This window comes from Gracilinanus agilis, chromosome 2, assembly GCF_016433145.1.
Source record: "Gracilinanus agilis isolate LMUSP501 chromosome 2, AgileGrace, whole genome shotgun sequence".
Classification (NCBI taxonomy): domain Eukaryota; kingdom Metazoa; phylum Chordata; class Mammalia; order Didelphimorphia; family Didelphidae; genus Gracilinanus; species Gracilinanus agilis.
The window spans coordinates 210,216,565-210,241,983 of NC_058131.1; the positions used below are offsets into that span (position 1 = coordinate 210,216,565).

A 25,419-nucleotide genomic window follows, 5' to 3' on the forward strand; every position below is an offset into this window, starting at 1 on the left:
AATAGGATTCTAGAGAAGAGACAATAAAGAATATTAATTTCAGACTAGGAAAATGATGGGTTTTTATACATTACAAATTCAGAAGATCCCTTTATTGCCAAAAAAAAGGATTAAAAAACCTTCCAAACTTATTGCCACAACTGTTCAACAAGTCTAATACAGCCTCCAATTTTTTTTATTAAATATTAATTTAAAATTTAATATAGGCCTGGAGTAAAAGCTTCCCAAAGGCATATACAATTTTTTTCTGGTAACTATGCAACTCAGACCAAAAATGGAAATTAAGCAGTTAAAAAGGTAGTCCACTTATTTCAGTTCTTTTAAATTTAGAAGATACTACCAAAAAAGGCAAAAAATAAGAGCATATATAAAAACACACAGCTGACAAGTCACATGAAACAAATGAGTGAAATTTTAATACCAGTTGTGCTCAAGCCTGAATATTAAAAGTGTTCTGAGTATAATGAACAATACTGCTGTTCACAAGCCAATAGCCTACTGCTGTTTTACAGACTGAAATCTCTATTTTAATGTTTTGAGCTCAATACATTAAATTCTTCTTCTGAAGGAGGTATTTATGTAAATGATAATCTTTTGGCAATGGTACACTGAAATCACATGGTGCCCTTATTTTGCAGTTACCTTTTTCAAAAGGATAGTATATAAGGAAAAATTTCACATATGCCCTTATTTTGCAGTTATTGATTTTCAAAAGGATAATATATAAAGATTTTACTCTTCAAATAAGTACTGATTCAAATTTCAAATATTATGAATCTTGCAGATTAAAGATGTTAGCAGCAAAAAAACAAAACACAAAACCTGTAGAAGCATTATAACAATTTAGTTACCAATATAATAGTACTTAATAAGGCTACCTTCAGGGGGCAGCTGGGTGGCTCAGTGGATTGAGAGCCAGGCCCAGAGACCCAAAGAACCCAAGTTCTGGGTTCAAATCTGCCCTTAGACACTTCCTAGCTGTGTGACCCTGGGCAAGTCACTTAATCCCCATTGCCACCCAGTATTGATTCTAAGATAGAAAGGGTTTAAAAAAAAACAGGGCTACCTTCAAACAATTTTAAAATATTTTGCTTATAAATGAAATGTTTCTAGAGGCCTGAATTGTGTGTGTACATGTGTATATGTGCATAGATATACAGACATATACATTTTTGTAATTTTCATTTGAAATGTATTTAAGAAAACTGCCCAGACACTTCACATCAAAATATAAGATTCACTTTAAATATTGTAATAGAGACTTCAACAAGGCAACATCTAAGCTAATGCTTTCCAGTTTTCCCAATACTTCTTGTTGAAAGTGAATTTTTGCCCCAATAACTAGCAGCTTTAGATTTATTAAACACTGACACAGAATCAGGAGAGCAGAAGCAGGAGAACAATTTAGACAATAACAAAATTGTAAAAAAGAACAACTTGAAAGGAATTAAAATTTCTAGTAAATGCTTTGCCCAATCATAATTCTAGAGTACTAATGATAAAAGAATGCTATCTACTTCCTCACAGAGAATTGATGGTCTCAATATGTAAAACACATAGTCTAATGGAATTAGGTATAAACTAGTGCCTTACAGTACCAGGATATGTTCCAAATGTATAATTACTTAGAAATAAAAGTTCTCATCATAAACAAATTTGAGAAGCAAGGAAGAAAGTATCTTTCAAATCTGTGGATAAAAGAAGAATGAATTACCAAAGAAGAGATACAGGGATCACAGAAGAAGATAAAATGTTCAATTTTGATCACATAAAATTTTAAAAGATTTTACAAAATAAAATCAAAAGAGCTAAATTAGGAGGGAAACAGCTCACTGGGAAAAATATTTATAGTAATTTTCTCTGATTAAAAACTCATTTTCAAGATACATAAGGAACTGATTAAACTTACAAAAATAAAAACCATTCCCTAATTGTCAAATGGAAAGGATATAATCACAAAGTTTTCAGAGGAAGAAATCCTTGATGTTTCTCCTCATAACAACTATATTGGAAAAGCTGACAAAGATGGAAAATGATAAATGATGGAGTAGTTATAGAAAAATAGGCATATTAATGCAATGTTGGTAGAAATGGAACTTACAAGATGATGTTAACCATAATTGGGCAGTATTATGAAAGCAATGGAACTACCACTGTGCCATAAGAAACAATTTCAAAGGAATTTTGGGATGATTTGAGTGGCCTTACAAAAACAATTAAATGCTAAATTGTGGTGCAGACCACAAATGCTATAGGAGTTAGAAGAAATACAAAAGGGTAAGAATCTTCAAGTAACACATGGGAGGTGACACCTGACCAATTCCTTGAAGGATGAAGAGCATCTTAATGGATAGTGGGAAGAGTTTTACAAGTTGCCCTGATCTATTTATAGTATTGTAAATCTCTCCATTTTAATGAAGACATAGTTTCTTAAAGATTTAAATACCAAGTACTTTTGCTTTTTGTCAGAATCATTAGAATATAAGCAACTTTAGGGAAGGAATTGTTTAATTTTTGTCTTCAAATTTTCAGAATATGCCTTGGATAGTAGGCACTTAATTTGTTGAATTGAATTGAATGGTTTTTTATACCTTATCACATTTGATCTTCTATGAATTCAATCAGTATGTGTATGGAAGAACTAAAAAACCTATATGTTTTTGGAAGAGACAACAAAAATGGCAATAACTTTACATTTTCCACTTCTTAAAGCACATTTAACACTCACTATCCTACCTGGTCCTTAAAACAAATCTATGAGCTAGATTATAATGACTTTAATCATCTCCTCTAGAAGAAGATATCCAACATTTATATTTCTAGCACTAAAGATTCTGTTAACCTCTATATTTACTTCACCAAATGTTCATATGCCATTACTAATACTATGTTAACATGCCCCAAACTAAACTTGGGTCTTTTCAAAATCTACTTCTCCTTCTGACCTTTCTATTTCTGAAAATGACACCACTACTATATTCATTCAGTGGCCAGGTCTTATTGATTTTACCTCTACCATTATTTCTTGCCTATTTTTTCTTATGGCCACAACCCTAGTCAGCATAGATCTTCATTATCATCACCCACCTGGTCTTCTACAAATAAACAATCTGTTGCCTCCACTCATGCTTCCTAAGAGAAGATACTGAGTTCTAGAGAAGAGGCTATTAGATAGGGTAGGGAGATGTCTATTCAGTACAATAAAAATGTAGATTTAAGGAAATGCAAAACTGAAGGTCAAAAATGACATGTCATCAAGTTCTTCTTAAACCTCCCAATATACAAAATTACCCTATCAATCACAACAAGCAAGGTTTCTCTTCCTTCTTTAGGTAAATAGTTTAATACAGTGATGGGCAAACTTTTTAAAGAAGGGACCAGAGGAAAGGAAATGCTCATCTGTCAGTCTGTTTCTAAGGCAACTCTTTCAAAGTTTCATTGTATTGTAACCTACTCGTTGTATTCGTCAGATTAGGAATAATGTCGGGCAGAGGGATAGAACATTTCAGGGGGCCTCATCTGGACTGCAGGCCGTAGTTTGCCCATCACTGGTTTAGTAAACTTCAATGAAAAGGTTTTTACATTAATAATTAAAAGAACTATGGTTTGGCAGTATGGGGAATTCTTGCTTTTGCAGGTCCCTGATATTTCAAACTATCTTTGCCTTAGAGAAATCCTAGGAAGTACTAGCATTTAGATACTTAACTAGAATCATAGTTAAGAATGATGCAGGGAACAGACTGAACTCAGTTCTCTCTTTATATTCTCCTACACTGCCCCTCTGAACCTTCTCACAAGCTTCACATTTCTAGACTCACATGTCCTTTAACTCTGTGACAAAGAGTTTAATACTTCTTAGATGGGTATCAGTAAGCAACAGCTATTATGTATAGCTAATTTGTACGTTATAACTAGATAATTCTGGGTGCATTTAACATTGTTAAATTGTTAACATATTAAATCTGTATAATTCAATTAAAAGTGAAGAATGAGAATTCCTTTAATGTTTTCCAGGAGTGGTAACTACTAACACTTAAATTGTACTTTATGTAAAGTTGACAAAAGGCTTTACATTATATAATAATAATAATAGGACTTACATAGCACTTCATGAATAGTATTTATGTGATCCTGACAACAATTCTTAGAAGTGTTATTACTATCCCTATGTCATAAATGAGGAAACTGAGGTAGGCAAATGTTAAGTGTCTAAGGCAGGATTTGAATTAAGGTCTTCCTTAATTCAAGACTCTAGGTCTATCACTCACCCATCTAGAGAAAAGTTTTTTCCAAAAGAAAAATGATAAATATTGGAAGGGATGTGGAAAAATTGGGAGACTTGCTCTGTACTCTTGGTGGAGAGGTGATCTGATCCAATTGTTCTGGAGAGCAATCTGAAACTATGCCCAAAGGGCTCTAAAACAGTGCATAAATATATCCTCTGATCCATAAATACCATTACCAAGTCCCAAAGAGACAAAAAAAAAAAAAGAGGGAAAGGGGCCTCTTTGTACAAAAAGATTTATAGCAGCTCATATCTTTCTGTGGTAGCAAATAATTGGAAATTTAGGGGTTGCTCTCCAGTTGAGGAACAGATAAACAAGTTTGTAGTACGATTGTGATGAAATACCATTGTGCTATGAGAAATGATGAGCAGAGTGATTTCAGAAAAATCTGGAAAAATTTAGATGAACTGATGCACAGTAAGCAGAACCAGAAAAACACTGTACACAGTGACATCAATATTTTTTGGATGAACTGTGAATTACCTAATTATTCTCAGAAATGCAGTGATTCAAGACAATCACATAGACTCATAATGAAAAATGTTATCTGTTCCCAGAGAAAGAACTGACGAAGTCTGAATGCAGACTGAAATATATTATAATTCACTTTCTTCCTCTTTTCTTTTGACTGAGACATCTTTAACAAATCGACTAACATCAAAAAAAATTTTTACATCATTGCCTATATAAAATCTATATCAGATTACTTACCATCTCAGTGAGAGGGAGGAGTAGGAAGGAAGGAGAGAATTTGAAACTCAAAAAAATTTATTAAATGAAGGTAAAAAATTGTTTTTACATGTAATTGGAGAAAATTAAATATTATAAAAAGTTAAGGAGAGGAAAAATAAAAAATGGAAGTTTTAAAAGGTTTACAAAATGATTTGCATATATTATTTCATTTTATTCTCACAACGAACCTTTAAAATAGTCCTGTGAGAGAGATTCTATAGTTATTAAATTAAGCTCAGAGAAATTAAATAAGTATGGTCTAACAATATGTGTCACAGGCTGGATCTGAATCTATGTCTTCAAAACATAAAATCCTTTTGCTATTCTATTTCACAAAGCACTGATTTATAGAAGACAATGGTAAAAAAGAAATTTAAAGAGGGTTTGGCCAGGAGAACATTGTATGTAGAAACTGATACATTGTAGCACATTCAAATGTAATGGACTTCTCTACTAGCAGCAACGCAATGATCTAGGATAATCTAAAGGGATTTATGAGAAAGAACACTATCCACATCCAGAGAAAGAACTGTGGGAGCAGAAACACAGAAAAAAAACATATGATTGATCATGTAGTTCGATGTGGATATGAATGGGGATGTTGACTTTAAATGATCACTTTATTACAAATATTAATAATATGGAAATAGGTTTTGAACAATGATATATGTATAACCCAGTGGAATTGCTCATTAGCTCGGGGAGGGGGGAGGGAAAGGGGTGAGGAAAATCATGAATCATGTCGCCATGGAAAAATATTCTTAATTAATTCATTAATCCCCCCTAAAAAATTGTTATCAATGGACCTGGGAGGTTGGGGCTGAGGCTTTGAATGATTTCTAATGTCCAATTTCCAGCTCTAAATCCTGTGATCCTGTGATCCAGTAATAGCTGTTCAAGTAGAATTAAAGAGATATAACCAAGAAGCTTGCAGCCAAATAAACCAAGTATTCTAGAATGGTCTAATAGAATGTTTTAATAAATTGTCTATATTGCAGAAGATTGCACTAAACAGTGAAAAACCAACTTAATAGTGAATGAGCTCTTTATGAAAGAAAATTAAAAGATACAGCAAGTCTTTGCCAGAGAGATCTTAATGTAAATATGACCACAAGTGTGAATAAATGCTGAAATCCTAAAAGTATGCACACAAATGTCTATCATTAAAATACAACAAAATTATTTGAAAGCTACAAACCCTAATCATTTAATAAATGTAGAAAGTGTATGTAAGCTACATATTTAAATATGTAATAATATTGAACATTCAAATTTGTTTCTTGGTTTGGAAGGAAACATCTGCAAGTAGTTAACTTACTGGAATTTTGTAATGATTATTTTAAGGCAAAATGATCCAAGGAAAATGATAGCAAGGGAAAATGATCCAAAATCAATCTAAGACCAGAAAATACTGCTCTAGCATCCACCTAAAATAATATAAATATCTGAGCTATATTTTTTACTAGAAAGCTGCTACTCTAAAAAAAGACTGCTTCATACTCTAAAACTCTTTTAGGGTTTTCCCAAGAAGGGATCTGATCTTTTTCACCAGGGTTAGACTCCTGAACATATTATTTTAAAATATTATTTATATTCAGTATTTGATTTAGATAAAGAATTAAGTATTTTTATTATGCTAGCACAGTGATAGTCAGAATGTAAGATTATGTATTTCAATGAGTGGCCTTAACACTTCATTAAGAAATACTGAAAAACCTCACTAAAAAAGTAATGAGGCAAATTTAATTTTACTTTCCTTTTTTAAATACCCAAATGAACAGTTACAAAACACATTAATGTTCTGTGCTTCAAAAGTTTAAAAAATGCTTTCTCTACTGATGCTGTTCTAAGTATTTTAATCCCTATTTTAGAAATGCTTTTAAGAACTAGCTTATTAAGTCATACAAGAAAACAAATCTCATTGCTTTTCAGTCATACTTCACAATTCAGGGACCAATTTGTCCCTCAAACTTTCATCTGTCCTTTCTGCAATAGCTCACATGTTTCCTTGTTACCCTACCAAAGATTGTAATAAAGATTAAGAAGAGTTGGGGGAAGAAGGACAGAAGCAGTGCAAAAAATTAAGCATGTCAACCAAACAAGATAGAATATGTGCTGTTATATATATTCAAAACTCCTATCTCTCCACATAGGGAGAGCAGCTCTTTCCCCTTCCACTTTTCTCCTAGATGAACAGTTGTCATACTTACTTAACTTTTAGGCCTTCCTTATTTAATTTGTTTGGGGTGTAAAAAAACATCCTCTATGAATGTATATCAGTTAACTGCTGACAATATCGCCAGGGGGCACTGAGAAGTTAAGCGACTTGCCAGTGTCGTATTGCTAATATTTATCAAAGGAAGAAGCTGAATCCAGGAAGATCTTCCTTATTCCAAGGCCAGCTCTCTATGGACTTCAAGGTGCTAGCTCTCTTTTTTTTGTTGTTTCCTTTTCTGATTCTGTTTATACTGCCAGAGTTCTTGTGTAGACTGTTTTCCTGGCTTTGTTTATTTATCTAGGCTCAGACAAGTGTTTCCATACTTCTCTACAGAGTGATATTCTTAAAGCATAGATCTGACCTTGATGCTCAAGAAGCTATGATAGGTTCCCTTGTCTCAAAGCTAAAATACAAACTACTGTACTTGGTTTCTGAAGTTCTCCATGATCTGACTCCCAATTCCCTTTCCAGGCTAAGGGGCCATTTCTACACTAATTGTGTTTCAGGTAAACTGGCCTTTTCACATTCCTATATACATGCCATTCCATCTCCTGTTTCTGCTTCTCTGCACAGGGTGCACCTCATGCCTACATATCTTAAGATCCCAAGCTTCCTTATCCAACTGCCACCTTGTACAAGAAGTCTAGACTGTATGTATGGGAACAGATGGCACTACATATAACTTCACGATCAGATGATGAAGATGATAATGCATCCTCATCCTCATCATCACCTAACAATTACTGAGTGCTTACTATGCACTAAGGATACACAGAAAGGCAAAGAAATAATTTTTGTCCTCAAGGAACTTATATTCTGACTGAGAAACAACATGCAAACTAGGTATATATGAGAGATATGTAGCTTAAAAGAAAAAAATTCTGACCCCTTTGCTACAACTTGGGATCAAGAAAATAAGATCACAAAATGATATTGAAATCAATGGAAACAGCACCACTTCATAAAAAGAAACATCGATAACATTTACAAATCATTTTGAATTTTACTATTTGTGAAAAATATATAAGGTATGTATTTAACTTAGTATACCTAAATGCCAATAAACATTTTGGTTTTATCCTATGTTTACAAAATCCTGTTTCCTCATTTTTTTGTACCATAAAGGTAGGAGAAGAAACTACATTTCATTATCAGGTCTGGAAAGCCTACTGTACTTGAACAGGAAATATCACTATCTTGTAGATTTTTAGGATAATACCACCAAAGATCATTTATGTCACTCAACTAGAACCCCCAAATTCCCTATGGCATTTTGCTTAAAAATTCATTGTATATTGCTTTTATTGCATTCTAAATTTAAAATTCTTTTAAAAGCCTTTGATTTTGAAATACAAAATGTTATTTAATAAATACCATTTCATTTATCCAACCAATCCCTCCCAAGCTCAAATAACATTAACAGCTTGGAAAGCTAATAGAACCATATTAGATCATAGAGAACAACTAACTGATGAAAAAGTTGGGGACCAGAAAAGTTAAGTAACTTATACAAGGTCATACAACTACTTATTAATTAGTAGCATAGGTATGACTAGATCCTAGATATATCATTGGAAAACAATATCTCAAATTCCTTTATGTCTTGAATTTTAATGAATAAGGAATAATCAAGGTCAAGGAAAACTGAGAAAATAATGAACTGAATGGTCAAAAAACCATAGCTAGTTTGTTTTCATAACAGAGAAAAAATTAATGATAAAATTTCTAAGTTCATTCTCTTTAACCTTCCTTCTTTAATTATATTTGATATTGGGGGCAGCTGGGTGGCTCAGTGGATTGAGAGCCAGGCCCAGAGATGGAAGGTCCTGGGTTCAATTCCGGCCTCAGACACTTCATAGCTCTATGACCCTGGGTAAGTCACTTAACCCCCATTGCCTAGCCTCTACCACTCTTCTGCCTTGGAACCAATACCCAGAATCAATTCTAACACAGAAGGTAAGGGTTTAAAAAATTATATTTAATATTGTTAAATTTATTTTTATGAAAAGTTTCAACATTATATTTTAGAAAAGAAACTACTACATTCAATTCGTAACTGACTTCTAGAAAAAAATCAACAATAAATAATCAGCAATATTTAGAACATTTAATTTTAAATATCATCTGTAGACTAGAAGGATGGAAAGAGTACTGGATTTGGAGGCAAAGATCTTGTGTTTAAATGCCTACTTTTCCAATAACCAGCATTGAGACTTTGCATAAGCTAGATCTTCTTCAGGCTTTAGCTTGCTCATCTCTAAAGTATGGTGACTGAACTTGGTAACTCCACTGCACCCCTGGTTGCAAACTTATGATCCTAATTTTTATGACAAATTAGCATACAGCATTGAGAATTCCATCATGAATTTTTAAAAAATCTGTTTTAGAATGTTTTTCCCTGATAAAAGCGAAGTTATATTTTGATAACGGTACCTCAACAAAAATTAGAGCCATCTGATCAATATAAATTGTTGCAAAGGCTTTTGTAAACAAACATACAAGTTTGTTACATTAAAATTGATATGCTAAAAAAGATCCAGGCAAAACCTGTGTCTAAAGCCAAGAAGTACAGACTGGTATTAAATAAGTTGACCTACATGAGTGTTATATAGACTGATTAATTTTTTTTCACTTTTCCCTTTCTCTTTTGTTTTTTCTTTCATTCTTTCTTTACCTATTTATTTTTAGCCTTTATTTTTTTTTTAATTTTTTAATTCTGATGTATGACCCTAGACACTTAGCCCCAATTGCATAAGCTTTGCCAGTCTTCTGCCTTAGAACCCATTGTTAGTATTGATCCTAAGATAGAAGGTAAGGGTTTAAAGGAAATTTTAAGTTCTAAATTCTCTCCCTCTAACCCCTTCCTCTAACCATCAAGAAGGTAAATGATGATATAAAATATACTTGTTTTTCACTTTTTAAAAAGATAAATAAATTTAGCCTTCTAAAAATTTAAGGCCCCCCAAAAAGTATTCATACATTGTAATATAATAATAAATATGACTGGTGGATCATCAGTAAAAAATTAAATAAGCTTTTTATGGCAATAAGCAAGTCACAGCACAATTACTTCTAAATTTTTGATTCAATTATAAAACTATATCAATTCTAAAATATTTTTTTTAAATTTATGTCTCAATCAACACAGGATCTTGAAAAAATTCAAAAATGAATCATTGAAGAGATGATTGGCAAATATCTAGTTTAAGTAGTGTTGATTACAAAGAATCAACATGGCTTCATCAGTAAAGGCCATGATAGACACATGTATTTTTTTTTTTTCGGATTCACTAAACCAGTAGATGGTAAAAATGTTGTGGGCTTAGTTTTACAAGACTTAGCAAAGTATTTGATAAAATATCTCAATCTACTCTTGTAGTAATAACAGCAAGATATGAATCAGACAATAATATAGATTCAAAACTGGTTGGATAGCCAAACTCAACAATATTAACATGGCAGGAAGTCTTACGCGGAATACTAGGGCAGCACCAGCAAAGGTTTTCAAGTTCACACACCCAAACTGCAGCTTCAAGTGGCCTGTGAGCCCTCTGCATTACCCCAGAGAACAGAGGGAGGAAGTGCTCACTTTGGGTGGCTGGACAGAGGGTTGGGGCTTGTGAACATCATCCTCAGATGCTGGGAAGAGGGGGAACAGGTCAGCTCCCCCACGCCAGCCCAACATGCGTGCCAATACTTAGCTAGTGCCAGTCTTAAGGTATGCTTGGTTTTGTGTTATTTTAACATCTTTAGCAATGACTTAGACAAAGGGATAGATGGAATGTTCATCAACTGTGCACATGACACAAAGTTATGAAGGATAGCTAATTCAGTGGATAACAGAATCAGGGACCAAAAGAATTATAACAAGCTAAAACACTGAAATGAATCTAATTAAGATAAATTCAACAGTGACAAATATAAAAGTTTTGCATAGCAAGACAACGGCTGTTCTGAAAAAGACAGTTTTAAAGAAAAGTGAGGTGATGGTCCAAATGTATTTTGCTCTCTGTCCTCATTAGACTTCTGGGAGTTATTGTGCTCAGTTCTGGGAGACATGGTTTAAGAACGTCATTGATAACTAGGAGAGTTTCCAGAAGTGGACAACAAAGATGGCAAAGGATCTTGATTCCATATCCTATGAGAATCAATTAAAGGAAAGGGACATGTTTAACCTGTAGAAGAGAAGACTAGAGAGAATATAATAAGACTTGTTTGCTTGAAATCCTTACCTTATGTCTTAGAATCAATAGTTATCTTGGTTTCAAAGCAGAAGAATAATAAGGGCTAGGCAATAGTACTTAAGTGACTTTCCCAGGGGTCACACAGCTAGAAAGTACGTGAGGTCACATTCAAACCCAGGACCTCTCCTCTTTAGAACTGGCTCTCAATTCACTGAGCACCTAGATGTCCCTAACAGATGTTTTTACATATTTGAAGGGCTATCAGGGGAAGAAAGAATTAGACTTGTCATTTGGCTCCAAAGAGGAGAATCAGGAGCAAAGTGTAGAAGTTGCAAAGAGGAATATTTAGCCTTGATTTCATAAAAATTTTGATAGCAATTACAGTAGGCCAAAAACGAAACTGCCTGCTTCAAGTGATGTTCCCCTCCTAGGAGGCTGGCCTTGAAGCGGAGGCTGTAAATCTCCTTGTCAGGTGGATATGTTATAGTTGAGGTTCTGTTCCTGCGTGGGTTTGAAAAGTTAGATGCTAAATTATATACTAATTCAAAATTCGTAATTCTTGTATTCTGTAGAAATGTATAAAGCCATTTGAGGGATCTAAGCTGTCATTTTAAAAATCAAAAATGGGAAAAACTAAAGCATGGAGTATCAGAGTTGATAGAACTCAAAAAAAGCATTTTAGTCCAACCCCTACAACAATTTTCAAGTGGCTCTACTCAATTACCAAGTACTCTCCAGCAAAACACAAATCCAGATGATAACTTTTCAAGGAATCAACTTTAGGTGACAGGCAAAACACCATTATTGCCTTATCATCAATATAGAAGATTTTGTTCTTTAATTAATTCCTGATTAAAACAAAGAAGAATAGCTTATTTTATGAGTGGCTGTGTTCAAAAAATATTTATCCCTTGAACTGTATGGAGATAAGTTTCTCTGTATATAGCTGGGATGGCCATCCAATGACAGACAGATATTCTTTCAGCAAGCCACATTTTTTGTTTCACCTTTGTATCAGCACCACCTAGCAATGCAACAGGCACTTCATAAATGATTGTGAATTAAAATTCCAGGGTGAGAAAATCTACTCCTATCTGCAATTCACTAAAATATGCCAAAGCCCAGGATCACCTCCACAGCACAAATGGCAAGGGAAAGAGAATATAAATGTTTAATAATTAATAAAGCATAGATATGGTTTTTTAAATAAACATAGGTATACTTATAGAGTAAAAAGGAGGAAACAATTATATACAAGGTAGCTGATGAATACTTGAATTCATTCCTATAATTAAAGAAAATGAGGCTAGAGAATGTTGTCACTTCTCTTCATTTAAGATAGCACCCTGTAAGAGACATATGATTCAATTCAATTGAAAGTAATATGTATTTATTGAGTGCTTACTATATTTAAGGCATTGATTCTAGTGTATATTCAAAGATATCAATATGACACTTATAAAACAATTCAAGGACCAGTACAAATCTTGACACCTCAAAATTAGAAAACTAAAGAAAACTTGCCAAAAATACAAAAGGGATAGGCTCACTAATTTAAACAATTAGCACCTAATTTTCACCCTAAATAGCACTTAGAACTTTGATATGTATGTAAAAGAAAGGAGACTATATATAATTTGAGTAAAATGAAGGAGAGATATAATAACTATCAACTAATACTTGAAGGATAAGGAAATTAGTGAGAATCCAGGGAGGAATAAAATAATACAAAGAGATAAAATTAAGTAAATGAAAACCTAGCTAAATGTTAGGCAAAGTATCATCTCATACAATCTTTTTTTTGTGAAAAGTCTCCTAAGGAAAGCAAAAGAAGCATCATTCCTTGAATTATTTTAAAATAGACTTGACTAAGTATTATAAAATTCAGTGAGCTGAGTAGGAAATGAACTAGAGGCCTTTATAGACAAATGAAATGGAAAATAGCTATCATGCTGAAAAAACTTCAGCATTTATGAAATGATTAACTATCAATAAAATGAAAATAACATTAAGGTACTCTGTGCCACTATCATAACGGTTTTCTCAAAATATCTTCCTAAATAACTGCTAAATAGTGTCAAAACAAAAATTACAAATATCATCATCTTTAAGAAAACTATGTTTAATTTGATCTTTAAAAATTTTCTGTCACTGCTTAAAAGGTTTACTGAAAATATCTGAAGTAGAGTTTTATATAGAAATAATTCAATGGTTGTCTAAAATACTATAATAAAAAAGTAGACAGGATAATGCTTATCTTCAGTTTTTATTTTATTCCTTTTCTTCTTACTTATGTATGTTAACAAAAACCCTCAAATGATTTAGACAAAAGCTTTTAGCTCAACACATAATTGCAACAAAATTACAATAATTGTACCAATTAAAATAATCCTGAATGAACAGTATGTCATCTTAATGTTCCAATGGTTTATAGAAGGATCTACTTAATTAGCTGAAATTGCTTTCCAGTGTTAGTATCAAATGTCATTTGTTAAAAGTTGAACAATTTAGAAAATAATTTAACAAAGCAATTTTACCAAACACCAAGAACCAACATTTTCTTTTTCAGCTGCATAAAGCAAGCAGATGTGTCATCAAATTGCTATAAAAATAAATGAAGCTTTTTATGGGAAAAAAATAAATTTTACTACTAGTGCTAAAAAAATACTATTTTCTGATTGTTTTACTAAATCAGATTTCCTTAATAATCAAAGGAATGTATGCCAGTTATATCCTGCTGATACTTTTAGCCTATAAATGCTATTTTTCATATTCAAGTGACAGAAGCAAAGTATTCAACTACTATTTAACTAGAAGCAGAAACATCATTCTAATTTAAATATAACAGTATGACCAGGTTTATCATCTAGGATTTCATTATTACAAACACAATTTTAATGTGTTTACTATACTGTCATTTCCTTATGAATTCTCCAAAAAGGCCAACTGATTCATTTTCTTTACTGGAAAAGTTTTGTTACATTCTCTATAAATAGAAACATAAAGTGTTTTAAAATTAATTGTCAATAAATCCATAAAGTTTTAACATGAAAATTTTTTAATATTTCAAATTTTTTAGGTTAAAAATGTTAGTGACTCACTGAAAAATAAGTAATTAACATGATACAGTCTTAAATACACAGAAGTCTTTAGTAAAAGCCTAGTAAATGGAAAAATGAATGTATACATAAAAACTAAGAACAAACTTATGCCTCTATAACATTCTTTGTTTATTATTTAAAGTAAATAACATATACAGCTTAAGGAGAGTAAGCTATATTCGGAGAATCCTACATTATAACAAACAGCATAAATTTACAATTGAGACTTTTGGGCCAAGACCAGTAGTTCAGTCTCAGGATTGGAACACACTGAAATACTCATGAACCACAACATATTTAATAAGGAGAAGTTTATTCAATCACAAAATCAATAAGGACACAATATTGATTTAAGGGTAAGTGGCTCTCCTCTGCTTCTTACATCTGTCATGGTGACAACATCTAATCATAGAGGTAGTATACTGATTCACAAGGTAATAGAATTCAATCAAGCCTGAGAAGCCTCCTCATAGACTGGATTTTAACACTATCTGTTCAAGCCCTAATTCCTCAGAACAATCAAATCATGAAGATGGTCTCCTAGCCCCTTTAATGAGAAACCAACCCAATCTTCATAAAACAGACACCACAGCTATAAGACTTCAACATCTACTTAGTGACCCAAAAGTAATCCCTATTATAACTAACATGACAATAACAAACAAATGGTCATTCAACCCAAATACCTCCAATGAGGAAAAAATGGGGCATCCCATTCTACTTTTGGCCTGCTCTAAACATGATTTTTTTTTCTGATAGTAAATCTAAATTTGTAATTCCTACCCACAGGTCTTGGTTCATACCTCTGAGGTCAAACAGATAAAGTCTACCTTCGCTCTCATGACCTTCCTTCAAATATTTGAAGATGGCTATCAAGTCTCTTTTTTTTCCTCTCTTTGCCCCTGTGACCCCTGTCTTCTCTTCTCCAGTTGAAATATCCCTCATTACTTCAACCTAGCCTCATATGGAATGGACTCAATGCCCTTTGCTTAATAGCCCATTTAGCTGACCACATGAGCAATTTTCTGTCATCCAGACAAGCACTGTACCTTCTAAAGTACTACACCTCCAAAAATCATGCCCTGGGAGACAACTCACAAAACTTTGAAATATCCATGCTGGGAGCTGATTGGTGAATGAGTGAATACAAATTCTCACAGTCCACTATACCTAGGCAATCATCCCAGCCATCAGACCTTGGTGCCATGGCCTTCCACTGGCCCTAATTTACTCAAGAAGAGGAAGGTGGAAAGGTAGTGTCTGGAGAGTCATGGGTTAGTCCAAGTTTGAAGTGAGCTTGGGTGATGGAGGTGATTCCTCAAATGAAATTTAGAAGAGGAATTAATCAGAGCATAAAATTTATACTTACTTATGCGACTGACCAAAAGCTTTGTCACTACTATGGAAGACATTCTGAGCTAAGTCCAAATGGAAGAGTCCTTACAGATGAGGAGATTTTCAAAATGCTTCTAGATGACACAGGGTTGATCACATCAAGCTCCAGAATACTTCAATGATTCCTGATCAAGTACCACAGACACTCTCTAAAGAGATAATTGTAGTAATCCACATCCACGCAGGATAGTTGGTATAAATTATGACATTCAGTTGGAAGTGTGGTCTAAATTTGTCTAATATTGTCTAATAATAAATCTGCCTTTGATAAGCACTGCCTGTGAACAATAATCTGGGTCCTGAAATAAATAGGAGAGCAAAAGGAATAGCACGTGGAAAATTCTGCAGGACCTTCAAAAACCCTGAACTTTCTCGGACACAAAAATCTATCTTTGCAACATCAATATTCTCCCCACTATGCTATGTGACTTTAAATAATGCTATTCAAAAAACCTCTCAGATCAAATACAAACTCCTCTGTTGGGCATTTAGAAGTCCTTCACAACTAGATTCCAACCTACCTCTCATATTACATATTACTTCCCTCTTCATTTACTCTATGGGCCAGTTGGACTGATCTTGCAAGTCCTCACAAATAAAATTTTATTTCCCATCTGACTTAAGGCCTTTAGTACATACCATCAGCTTTGGCTAGAATGTACAGCTTCCTTATCTTCACCTCCTGGAACCCCTACTTTCCTTCAAAGCTCAGTCTACTTGCAACCTCCTATATGAGGTCTTCCCCATACACCCAAGCTGCTGGTACCTCTCACCACCCTCAATTGTCTTATATTTGCTGTGTATAGATATTATATATACTTAAATATTATTTCCCTCACAGAATGTGACTCCTTGAGAACAGATTATTTCAATTTTGTCTTCATATTCTAGAGCATGGCATATATTAAATACTTAATAAATTATTGTTAACTGATTAATATAATTTTTATATCTATAGTACTTTAAGGTTTGTAAAACTTTTTTTTCAAAACAACTCAAGTAGTAAGTGCAAATATTGCTTTGTACCAATTTTAATTGGTGAGCAAACCAAAATTTAATAATGCAAAGTAGTTTTACTAAGGCAGCTAAATAAGGGGCATTTACTAAAGGAAATGGAATGAAAGATTTTTTAGGATGGAAGTCTGTTTTTTTTTTTAACCCTTAACTTCTGTGTATTGGCTCCTAGGTGGAAGAGTGGAAAGGGTGGGCAATGGGGGTCAAGTGGCTTGCCCAGGGTCACACAGCTGGGAAGTTTCCGAGGCCAGAGTAAACCTAGGACCTCCCATCTCTAGGCCTGACTCTCAATCCATAGAGCTACCCAGCTGTCCTAGGATGGAAGTCTTGATCATTTTCTCTTATTAATTTTAATTCTTTCATTTATTTGCAAGTGTCTCTCAGGATGAGTTATAGGGTAACCCTATGCCTGAGACAGAGAAAGGAAAAAGAAAGCACAGAAAGGCAAAAAAAAAAAAAAAAGAAAAAGAAATGCACAAACTGTACCAAACCTTCAAATATACATACACACTAGCAATGCCACAGAAGCCCAAGATGGCTTTTTAGCTTTTACTTTTGATAAGAAAAATCCCATCTCTGAAGAGCCTTAGAGATGTTTTTTCAGAGGTTAGCATCATCCTACCCAAGCAGTCAGCTCTTTTCTTACAGTAAGAAACAAATAAAGACTAGAATTCCAGCATAAAAGTAAATTCACTTCTCAGTTTCCTTACCTATAAAAGGGAACAGTGAAACTTGTACTACTTATCTCACAGAGTTTTTAAAACAAAATTCTTTGTAAACATTAAAATAGCATATAAGGTATTATTAATGGCAGTGAGATTACATTTGGAAGCATCATATTTTTGACATAAAGAGTCCACTAAAGCCACCAAGTCTAATTCACTTAAACTGATCTCTAAACTATAGCTCCTGCATTTGTAAAATTGCATTTTTGGACGGCAAGTGTAGGATACAATATTTACCCATATTAAAATTCACCTATTACTTTTCTTTGCCTATAGAGCTTTGGGAAGAGGAAAAAGTAGAGAAATATTCCAATACTGTTATCCAATATTAGCAACTCTTTCTAGTTTCCTGCCACCTAAAAGTTGAAGAAACTTATAAATCATACACATTCTATCATTTTTTTGTACTCTAAGATAAAAAAACCTTGCAGGGTTATAAAAGTCAATAGAAAGTGAGCAATAAACTGAAAGAGGTATGATTTTCTGATAAATTTCAAAATAAACACTATGAAATCATTTACTTCATATGAACTTTTTCAATCATAAAATATACATTCAAGAACAGAAATTGTATTAAATATTCTATTAATAAAACACTACCTGATCATTAATACAAAAGTCTAACAGCAGTATGTCACTTCAGTTTTTCTATGGAATTATACTGAAGAGCATACATAAGAATAATAAAGGTAAGAGTTCACATATAGCCAATGATATCAGCTTTTAAAATTATGCAGTTGAAAGAGCATTGAATAAAAAAGTGATGAGCAGCATGAAAGTTCAAAGAAGATACTAATAATTCCTCAAAAATATGATCTAGTAGTAATCAAAAAGAGTAACAAATTGAATAATGATTGAGAAATTTAAAGAGAAACGTGAGAAAACTCCTTCATCTAGCCCAGGACTACACAGAAAGGAGAACGGAAGACAAAAGTGCTAGAAGAAGCCAGGGGTTACCAAAGAAACCAGTACTAGTTCAAATGAATAGGTCAAAAGTGCACAGCAACAATAGGCTACAGAGGTCCCACAGAAGACCAAAGATCAAAGCAGCATCCTGAGTGGAATAGCCCCCAGTGAAACCTTATAAGAACATAAAGAAGATGAAGATTGACAGTGTTCTGAAGGTAGAAACATTAAGGGAGGCAAAAGCCTTAGGCAGAAACCCAGAAAATAGAGCTCAAGACTAAACCGGAAATGATCATTCCATTCTGGGATGTTTGGGGACAGGGTTAGGAGAGGATGGATGGAGAGAAGAAAGAAGGTGAGTAAAGTCCCAAATCATAAACTGAGCCTGGAAACATAAGTCAGAGCAAGAGAAAGCAAAAGATTATGAAGTAAATCATACTGAAATACAGATATAAAAATATTAACAAAACAAGCTACCAGACCCTGGGTTAAAGTCCGATGATTTAGACAGGACTATAACATTGTAAAGAAAAGCAACCCTGAAAGTCTCAAGAGATATGATCTGTATAATGAACAGTCATGATTCCAGAAGAATGATGATAACATATGATTTCCAACTTTTGACAGAAAGGCAATATACTAGAGATATAACATGACACATTACTAGGTAATAAAGGATATCTGGTGGAAGTAAGTTAAGTTTTGAAGAACATGGTCAATGCATGGTTTTATTTTGCTTTATTAGATTTATTTGTTACAAGGGAAGAGTTTTTTAAATTTTAATTTGCAAGGGGGGAAAGATTAAGAAAGGGGAAAGAATACCATTAGAGATGCCAAAAGAATTTTTAATGAATCATTTTTTAAATGAACAAAAAAAGGCACAAGTTCTGAGAAAGAGAAACAAGTGGGACACAGTCATGAAATTAACATGCTGAATTTATTAACAGAACCTTGTAGTTTCTTAAATAATCCTTTTTTTCTCCTTATTGTACATGCAGAAGTTCATATTTGTTGATACCTAAATTGAGAATGTCAGAAAAACTTTAAAAGAAAAAAGACTGGGCTTTCATCACTAACTGATCAAAGGATGCCGGCAAGGGGTTATCATTTGACCTCTCAGAATCTATGGTTCCCCAATAGTATAATGGAAAACACACTTGAACTATCTATCCTGAAAGGATTCTTCTGAGGAAAAAAATTCTGCAAACTGCATAATCCTACATAATTTTGGGCTGGTAGTCTTACTTTAAATATTTATTAATTTCAACTAAATTTGAATTTTGTCCTTTCTCATTTCCTTGCTTCATCCATCATGAAGAAATGGTCCCCAACACACTAATTTCGCAGATAGGCCATCCAATTCAGCCATTCATCCTTCAAGAAACCTTTGGACTCTCCTAAGTTTCTCTCAAAACTTCAGCCAAGCCTATAATCCCTCTATAAAGGGCCAACCAGCCTCAACAGACATCAATTTTTCTCCAAGGACAAACAATTGGTTTCTAAATGACAAAGATAAAATCTAGAAGGAACATCCTATACTCAGTAGAAATGTCTTAAGTATTAATACAAATGCTACATTAAATAATGCAGATATTTCACAATGAATTAGTCAAAAGTTTTGCAAGAGATGTTTGAAGTCTAACTTTTTAATTATACAAAATTACTTTGTTATAGTCTACTGAACATTCATAATTAAGTACTTGTATAGTGACAGAAGCATTTAATTTTTGGTAATAAAACTTAATATTATAACAGTACCAAGAGGAAAGAAATCAAGTCATTAATTTTGCGAATAGAAAAATTGCTTTCTAAAGTATCAAAGTCTAGATAGAATTTAATTCTGCTTCACAAAAGCCCTAAATAATTATGCAGCACTGCCATCTACTGGAACACCTACTTAGTACATACAATGTGTACATTTTTTATTAGTGATTTAATTTTGAATTTAAATAAGCTAACACCTAGAAGAATGTAAATCAATGAAAGGAATATTAATACTACTATGATTTCATAATACTAGAATAAGAATTTTATTAGGTAGTATTTTAGAAAAAATTATCAAACAGCCTTTTAAAGTACTTATTGTAAAGTTTCACTTCTATGTGGTAAATATTAATTTACAGTGAACTTTTTTAAAGTTAATTTTAAATGTTTCTTTTAATTTTTTCAGAGATAGAAATCTAGGAAAGGACCTTGATATTTTCAATGAAAATATGTACTTTTTTTTTTTTTTTTTTTTTTTAACCCTTGTACTTCGGTGTATTGTCTCATAGGTGGAAGATTGGTAAGGGTGGGCAATGGGGGTCAAGTGACTTGCCCAGGGTCACACAGCTGGGAAGTGGCTGAGGCCGGGTTTGAACCTAGGACCTCCTGTCTCTAGGCCTGGCTCTCACTCCACTGAGCTACCCAGCTGCCCCTAAAAGATGTACTTTTAAACACATATCATGCTAATTTTTTGATACTCTTTCCACATATTTCACCCACAATATTAATTTAACACTTTTGTATCCCATTGAAATGTGTCTATACCATTACTAGGTGTGTATCCCAAAAAAAGATTTTTTTAAAAAGGGAAAAGAACCTATGTACATAAATATTTATAGCAGTTCTTCTGTGGAATCAAAGATTTGGAAAATGAGAGGATGTCAATCGATTGGACAATGGCTAAAAACTTGTGGTATATAATTGCAATGAAACACTTTTGTATTATATGAAATAACAAGTGGGATGATTTCAGAAAAACCTGGACTTAACATAAACTGATGTAAATTGAAGCAAAGAGAACTAGGAGAACATTGTATACAGTTATAGAGTAACAGCAATATTGTATGATGAACAATTATGAATGACTAGCTATTCTCAGCAATATAGTGATACAAGAAAATCCCAAAGGACTCATGATGAAAAATGCCATTCAATTCCTAAGAAAGAACTGATGGAGTCTGAATGCAAACCGAACATACATTCCTTTTTTTGTTTGAGCTCTCTCCTGCAAAATGGCTAATATGGAAAAATGTTTTACATGATTATACATATAAAATCTAATCATGAGGGGCAGCTGGGTAGCTCAGTGGATTGAGAGTCAGGCCTAGAGATGGGAGGTCCTAGGTTTAAATCCGGCCTCAGACACTTCCCAGCTGTGTGACCTTGGGCAAGTCACTTGACCCCCATTGCCTACCCTTACCACTCTTCCACCTAGGAGCCAATACACAAAGTTAGGGGTTAAAAAAAAATATATATATAAAAAAATCTAATCATGGGGCTTACTGATTCAAAGAGGGGTAGGCAAGGGATGGGAGAAGGGAGGAAGGGAGTTTGAACTGAAAATTTTTAAAGTTAAAAATTATTTTTACATGTAATGTGGGAAAAATAAAATATTAAAAAGTTTTTTTAAAAAAGTAAATATGTGTATATGCTATTAACCACATCCAAACCCAGAAGATTTTAAAATTCTTTGAAGTAGAGGACAGTCATATCAAACAGTGCCCTGCACATTAGATGCTAAATAAATGCTTTAAAACTGTAACATAGGTTTTCTAGAATTATGAATCTGTTCTGCATAAAAGTTCCAATGTATTTTTAATACATATTCCAATGTATAATATTTTAAATTATGTTACACTATAACAAAAAAAAGTTGTTTAACTGTTAACAGTTTTTAGATTGTCTATAAATTGTAAATCAGTGACTGGTATTACAAATATGAAATCCTGAATTATTTGAGCAAGTGCTAAGTAAAAACAGGTCATAAACAGCAGAAATAATATTCACATTGACTACAATAATTTAATACATAATTTTAAAATGTAAATCGACAACCAAAAAAAATGGAGAAAAAATTATTAGCAATGGTTTGCAAACGAACATGAGATGGTAACCAAAAGGCAATAAAAGTTTCAAATATAGGAATATATCATTACAAAATTAGTGGTAGAGGAGATTTTCTAGATCATCTAGTCGAATCTTATCATTTTACAATTGAGGAGATAAACTTATCAGAATAGAGATAGTACTAAGGCCTAGGGGGCTAAGGAAACCACCAAGTGAAGAACAGTCTTCCCTTGTTACACTTATCTTGACTTCATTGTTATAGCAGTTTCTTTTAAAAATATATCCAATTCTGTATCCCAAAGTTACACTTATCCTGGCACACTATTGGCTGATAGAATTAAAGGTGACCAACCACAGCACTATGTTCTGTATCCTGGGTGCCGATTGGCCCAAGGAATGTAGGTTAATAAAAGTGTGGAAGAGGTTTATAGGAGAGTGGGAAGGGCTTATAAAGCCTTAAAATATATATAAATAATAAAATAAATATAACACTGTTACTTTGCTGATTTTCACCTACTGCAGGGGTCTCTGGAACGTAACTCCTGCGATAGGTGAGGGATCACTGTAATATAAAGGGAGAAGAAAAGAGGGCTCAGGACAGAATCCTGTAGGCCACCTAGAGTTAAAAGACTTTTGAAATAAAACTGAAAAAATGAGAAGCTAACCTCTAGAAATGAAAGGAAATGTACAAACTTAATATCTATATTTTTAACCCATAAAAGAATAAGACTTTCATGGCCACATACTAATTATTTCTAAGTTCTAAACATCTGATCTGGTAAAAACATTTTCCCTTCATGATAGTAAGAATATATCAATGAGTATTTCTAACAATATTATCATTTACCCAATTCAACAAGTATTTAAGTGCTTACTATCTGCAAGGCACTAGGCTATTAGCTGTGTGCCAAGTAGTATATTCTTTAAGAAAAATAGTCACCCTCTTCAGGGAACTTATATTTCTAATGGAAAGAAACAAAATATGAATCAATAAAAATATACACTATAATCTGAGGGAGAAAAGAAACAAAAAAAAAATGGGAGAATCAGGAAAGATTTCCCACAGGAGGTAGCACATGCACTGAACCTTCAATAAATTCTTAAGAAGCAGAGACAAGAAGGAAAAGCATTTCCAAGAATGTTACCCAGGGGAGTCAAAATGCCTAGTTTGGGACATAGAAAACAAGTTGATATATCTAGAAGGTAAAAAAGTATAAGACAAGTAACAAGAAATAATTCTAGAAGAGAGTAGGAGTTAAATTGTGAAAAGCTTTAAAAAACAAGAAAATGGCTTCTACATTATCACAGAAAAAATAAGTCAAAAAAAGTTTCTTAAGAATAGTATTCATGTATTAAAATGCATAGTTTCTGAAGAATATTTTGGTGGCTTCTTGGAAGAATGCTTTAGAGAGGACAGAGATTGGAAGCAGGTTTAATTAGGAGGTGACTACAATAGTTCAGTAAAGAGATAAGGGACTAAATTAGGAAAGTATTTATGAAAATGGTGAGAAGACAGGATATTAAGAGAGTAAAATGAGTAACTAGGTAAATAATTGAATATGGAGGGTACTGGATATGGATGGGTTTTCACTTGGTAATTTTCCATCTAACAAACATTTTTGAGATACCCAAGAACACAATGAACATTTGATGAGTAACTACAGATAAACATCACTTTAACCATATTCCCTTAGAGTCAAATTCATAAATATGACTAAATATGGCAATCATAAGATCAAACAAATCTTTTACTCCGAGTCAGAGCCAGTCAGTCAACACTTGGGTGAAGAAAATTAAATAAACTTCTTTAATATAACATATTAGGGTCAATATGTGTTTAAAGTTTATCAAGTAATATGGTACTTAATTTAGTGGGATACCAATACTTCCACTTTTTAATGATAATCAGGGATAATTAATATTTTCTAAGCTATCTGAGAAAGCAATTCCAAATAGGTTTTCCAAAGATGACATTCTCTTAAATAACCAGAGTTGCAGCGTAGGAGGTGTGGCTGTTTTTATTATTCCATATAGTACATAAAAAGGCTCAATGAAAAGGAAATTTTATTAAATATTTTGGTGGACATCTATAAGAATATGTATAATAAGTATTAATTTGGGAAACTTCTTTCACATATGTATTAATGTAGAATATTTCCACATGAAAATGTTGAATCTACTATGTATTGATATCAAAAGATACAAGAGATCACAATTCTGAAATTATAGTAAATATCAACAGGAAAATTTGATTCAATGTATAAATACTCACTTGGCAAACTCTCAGAACATTTTTAACACATAAAGAATCTATAAATTAAACTCAACTTAAAGGCATAAAAAAAAAACATGAATTAGCAAGTGTAGTACCTCTCATAGATGGTTTTTAATGTTATTTGATCTGGAACATTTTCTGTTTCCTCCAAATACAGTATGAGCCATGAAGTTCGATAGGGCCATTGTTCTGTAATGTTGATCCAGCTAGCAAGCCTATCCCAATTGAAATTAATTTGATTGGCTCTCAATAATCGTCCTTTAGAGAATGAAAACACAGCATTTTGTAACTTAACATAAGTCTAAGCAAAAAAATTATCAGGAGACAAATTACATAATTTAACCTTGCTCTAAATAAACTGAAACATCATGTATGTCAAACACTGATTTTGCCTTTTGTGATTATCTAAGCTGTTGTGAATTTTTCAGTTCTTTAAGTAATATCTGACTATAAAATAACTTGATTATAGTAGACTATTAGGGTAACTTTTTTTTTTGTATTTTATACACACACACACACACACACTCTCTCTCTCTCTCTCTCTCTCTCTCTCTCTCTCTCTCTCTCTCTCTCTCTCAAAAACAAGATCTCATAACCAACCTGAAAAGGGATCTCTTATAGTCACTCCAGAACTGTAATATCCTAACATTATGTACATTTTGCTCTGCATTTCAGGAACACTAATACTACCTACTTTAGATACGATCCATCCATATATGGACTTCTGTGGCAAGAGATTTAGCAAGTTAAAG

At 33.0% G+C, this 25,419-nt stretch overlaps 1 protein-coding gene across 1 annotated transcript in view; it reads right to left on the minus strand.

Annotated features, from left to right (window-relative positions):
- The window catches only part of KIDINS220 (kinase D interacting substrate 220), a 176,621-nt gene that overhangs the window by 52,432 nt on the left and 98,770 nt on the right, over positions 1-25,419 (minus strand). The window contains exon 22 of the mRNA XM_044663618.1: positions 24,763-24,925. Within this exon, the coding sequence (XP_044519553.1) occupies positions 24,763-24,925 (163 nt within the window). The remainder of the gene's footprint in view (positions 1-24,762; positions 24,926-25,419) is intronic.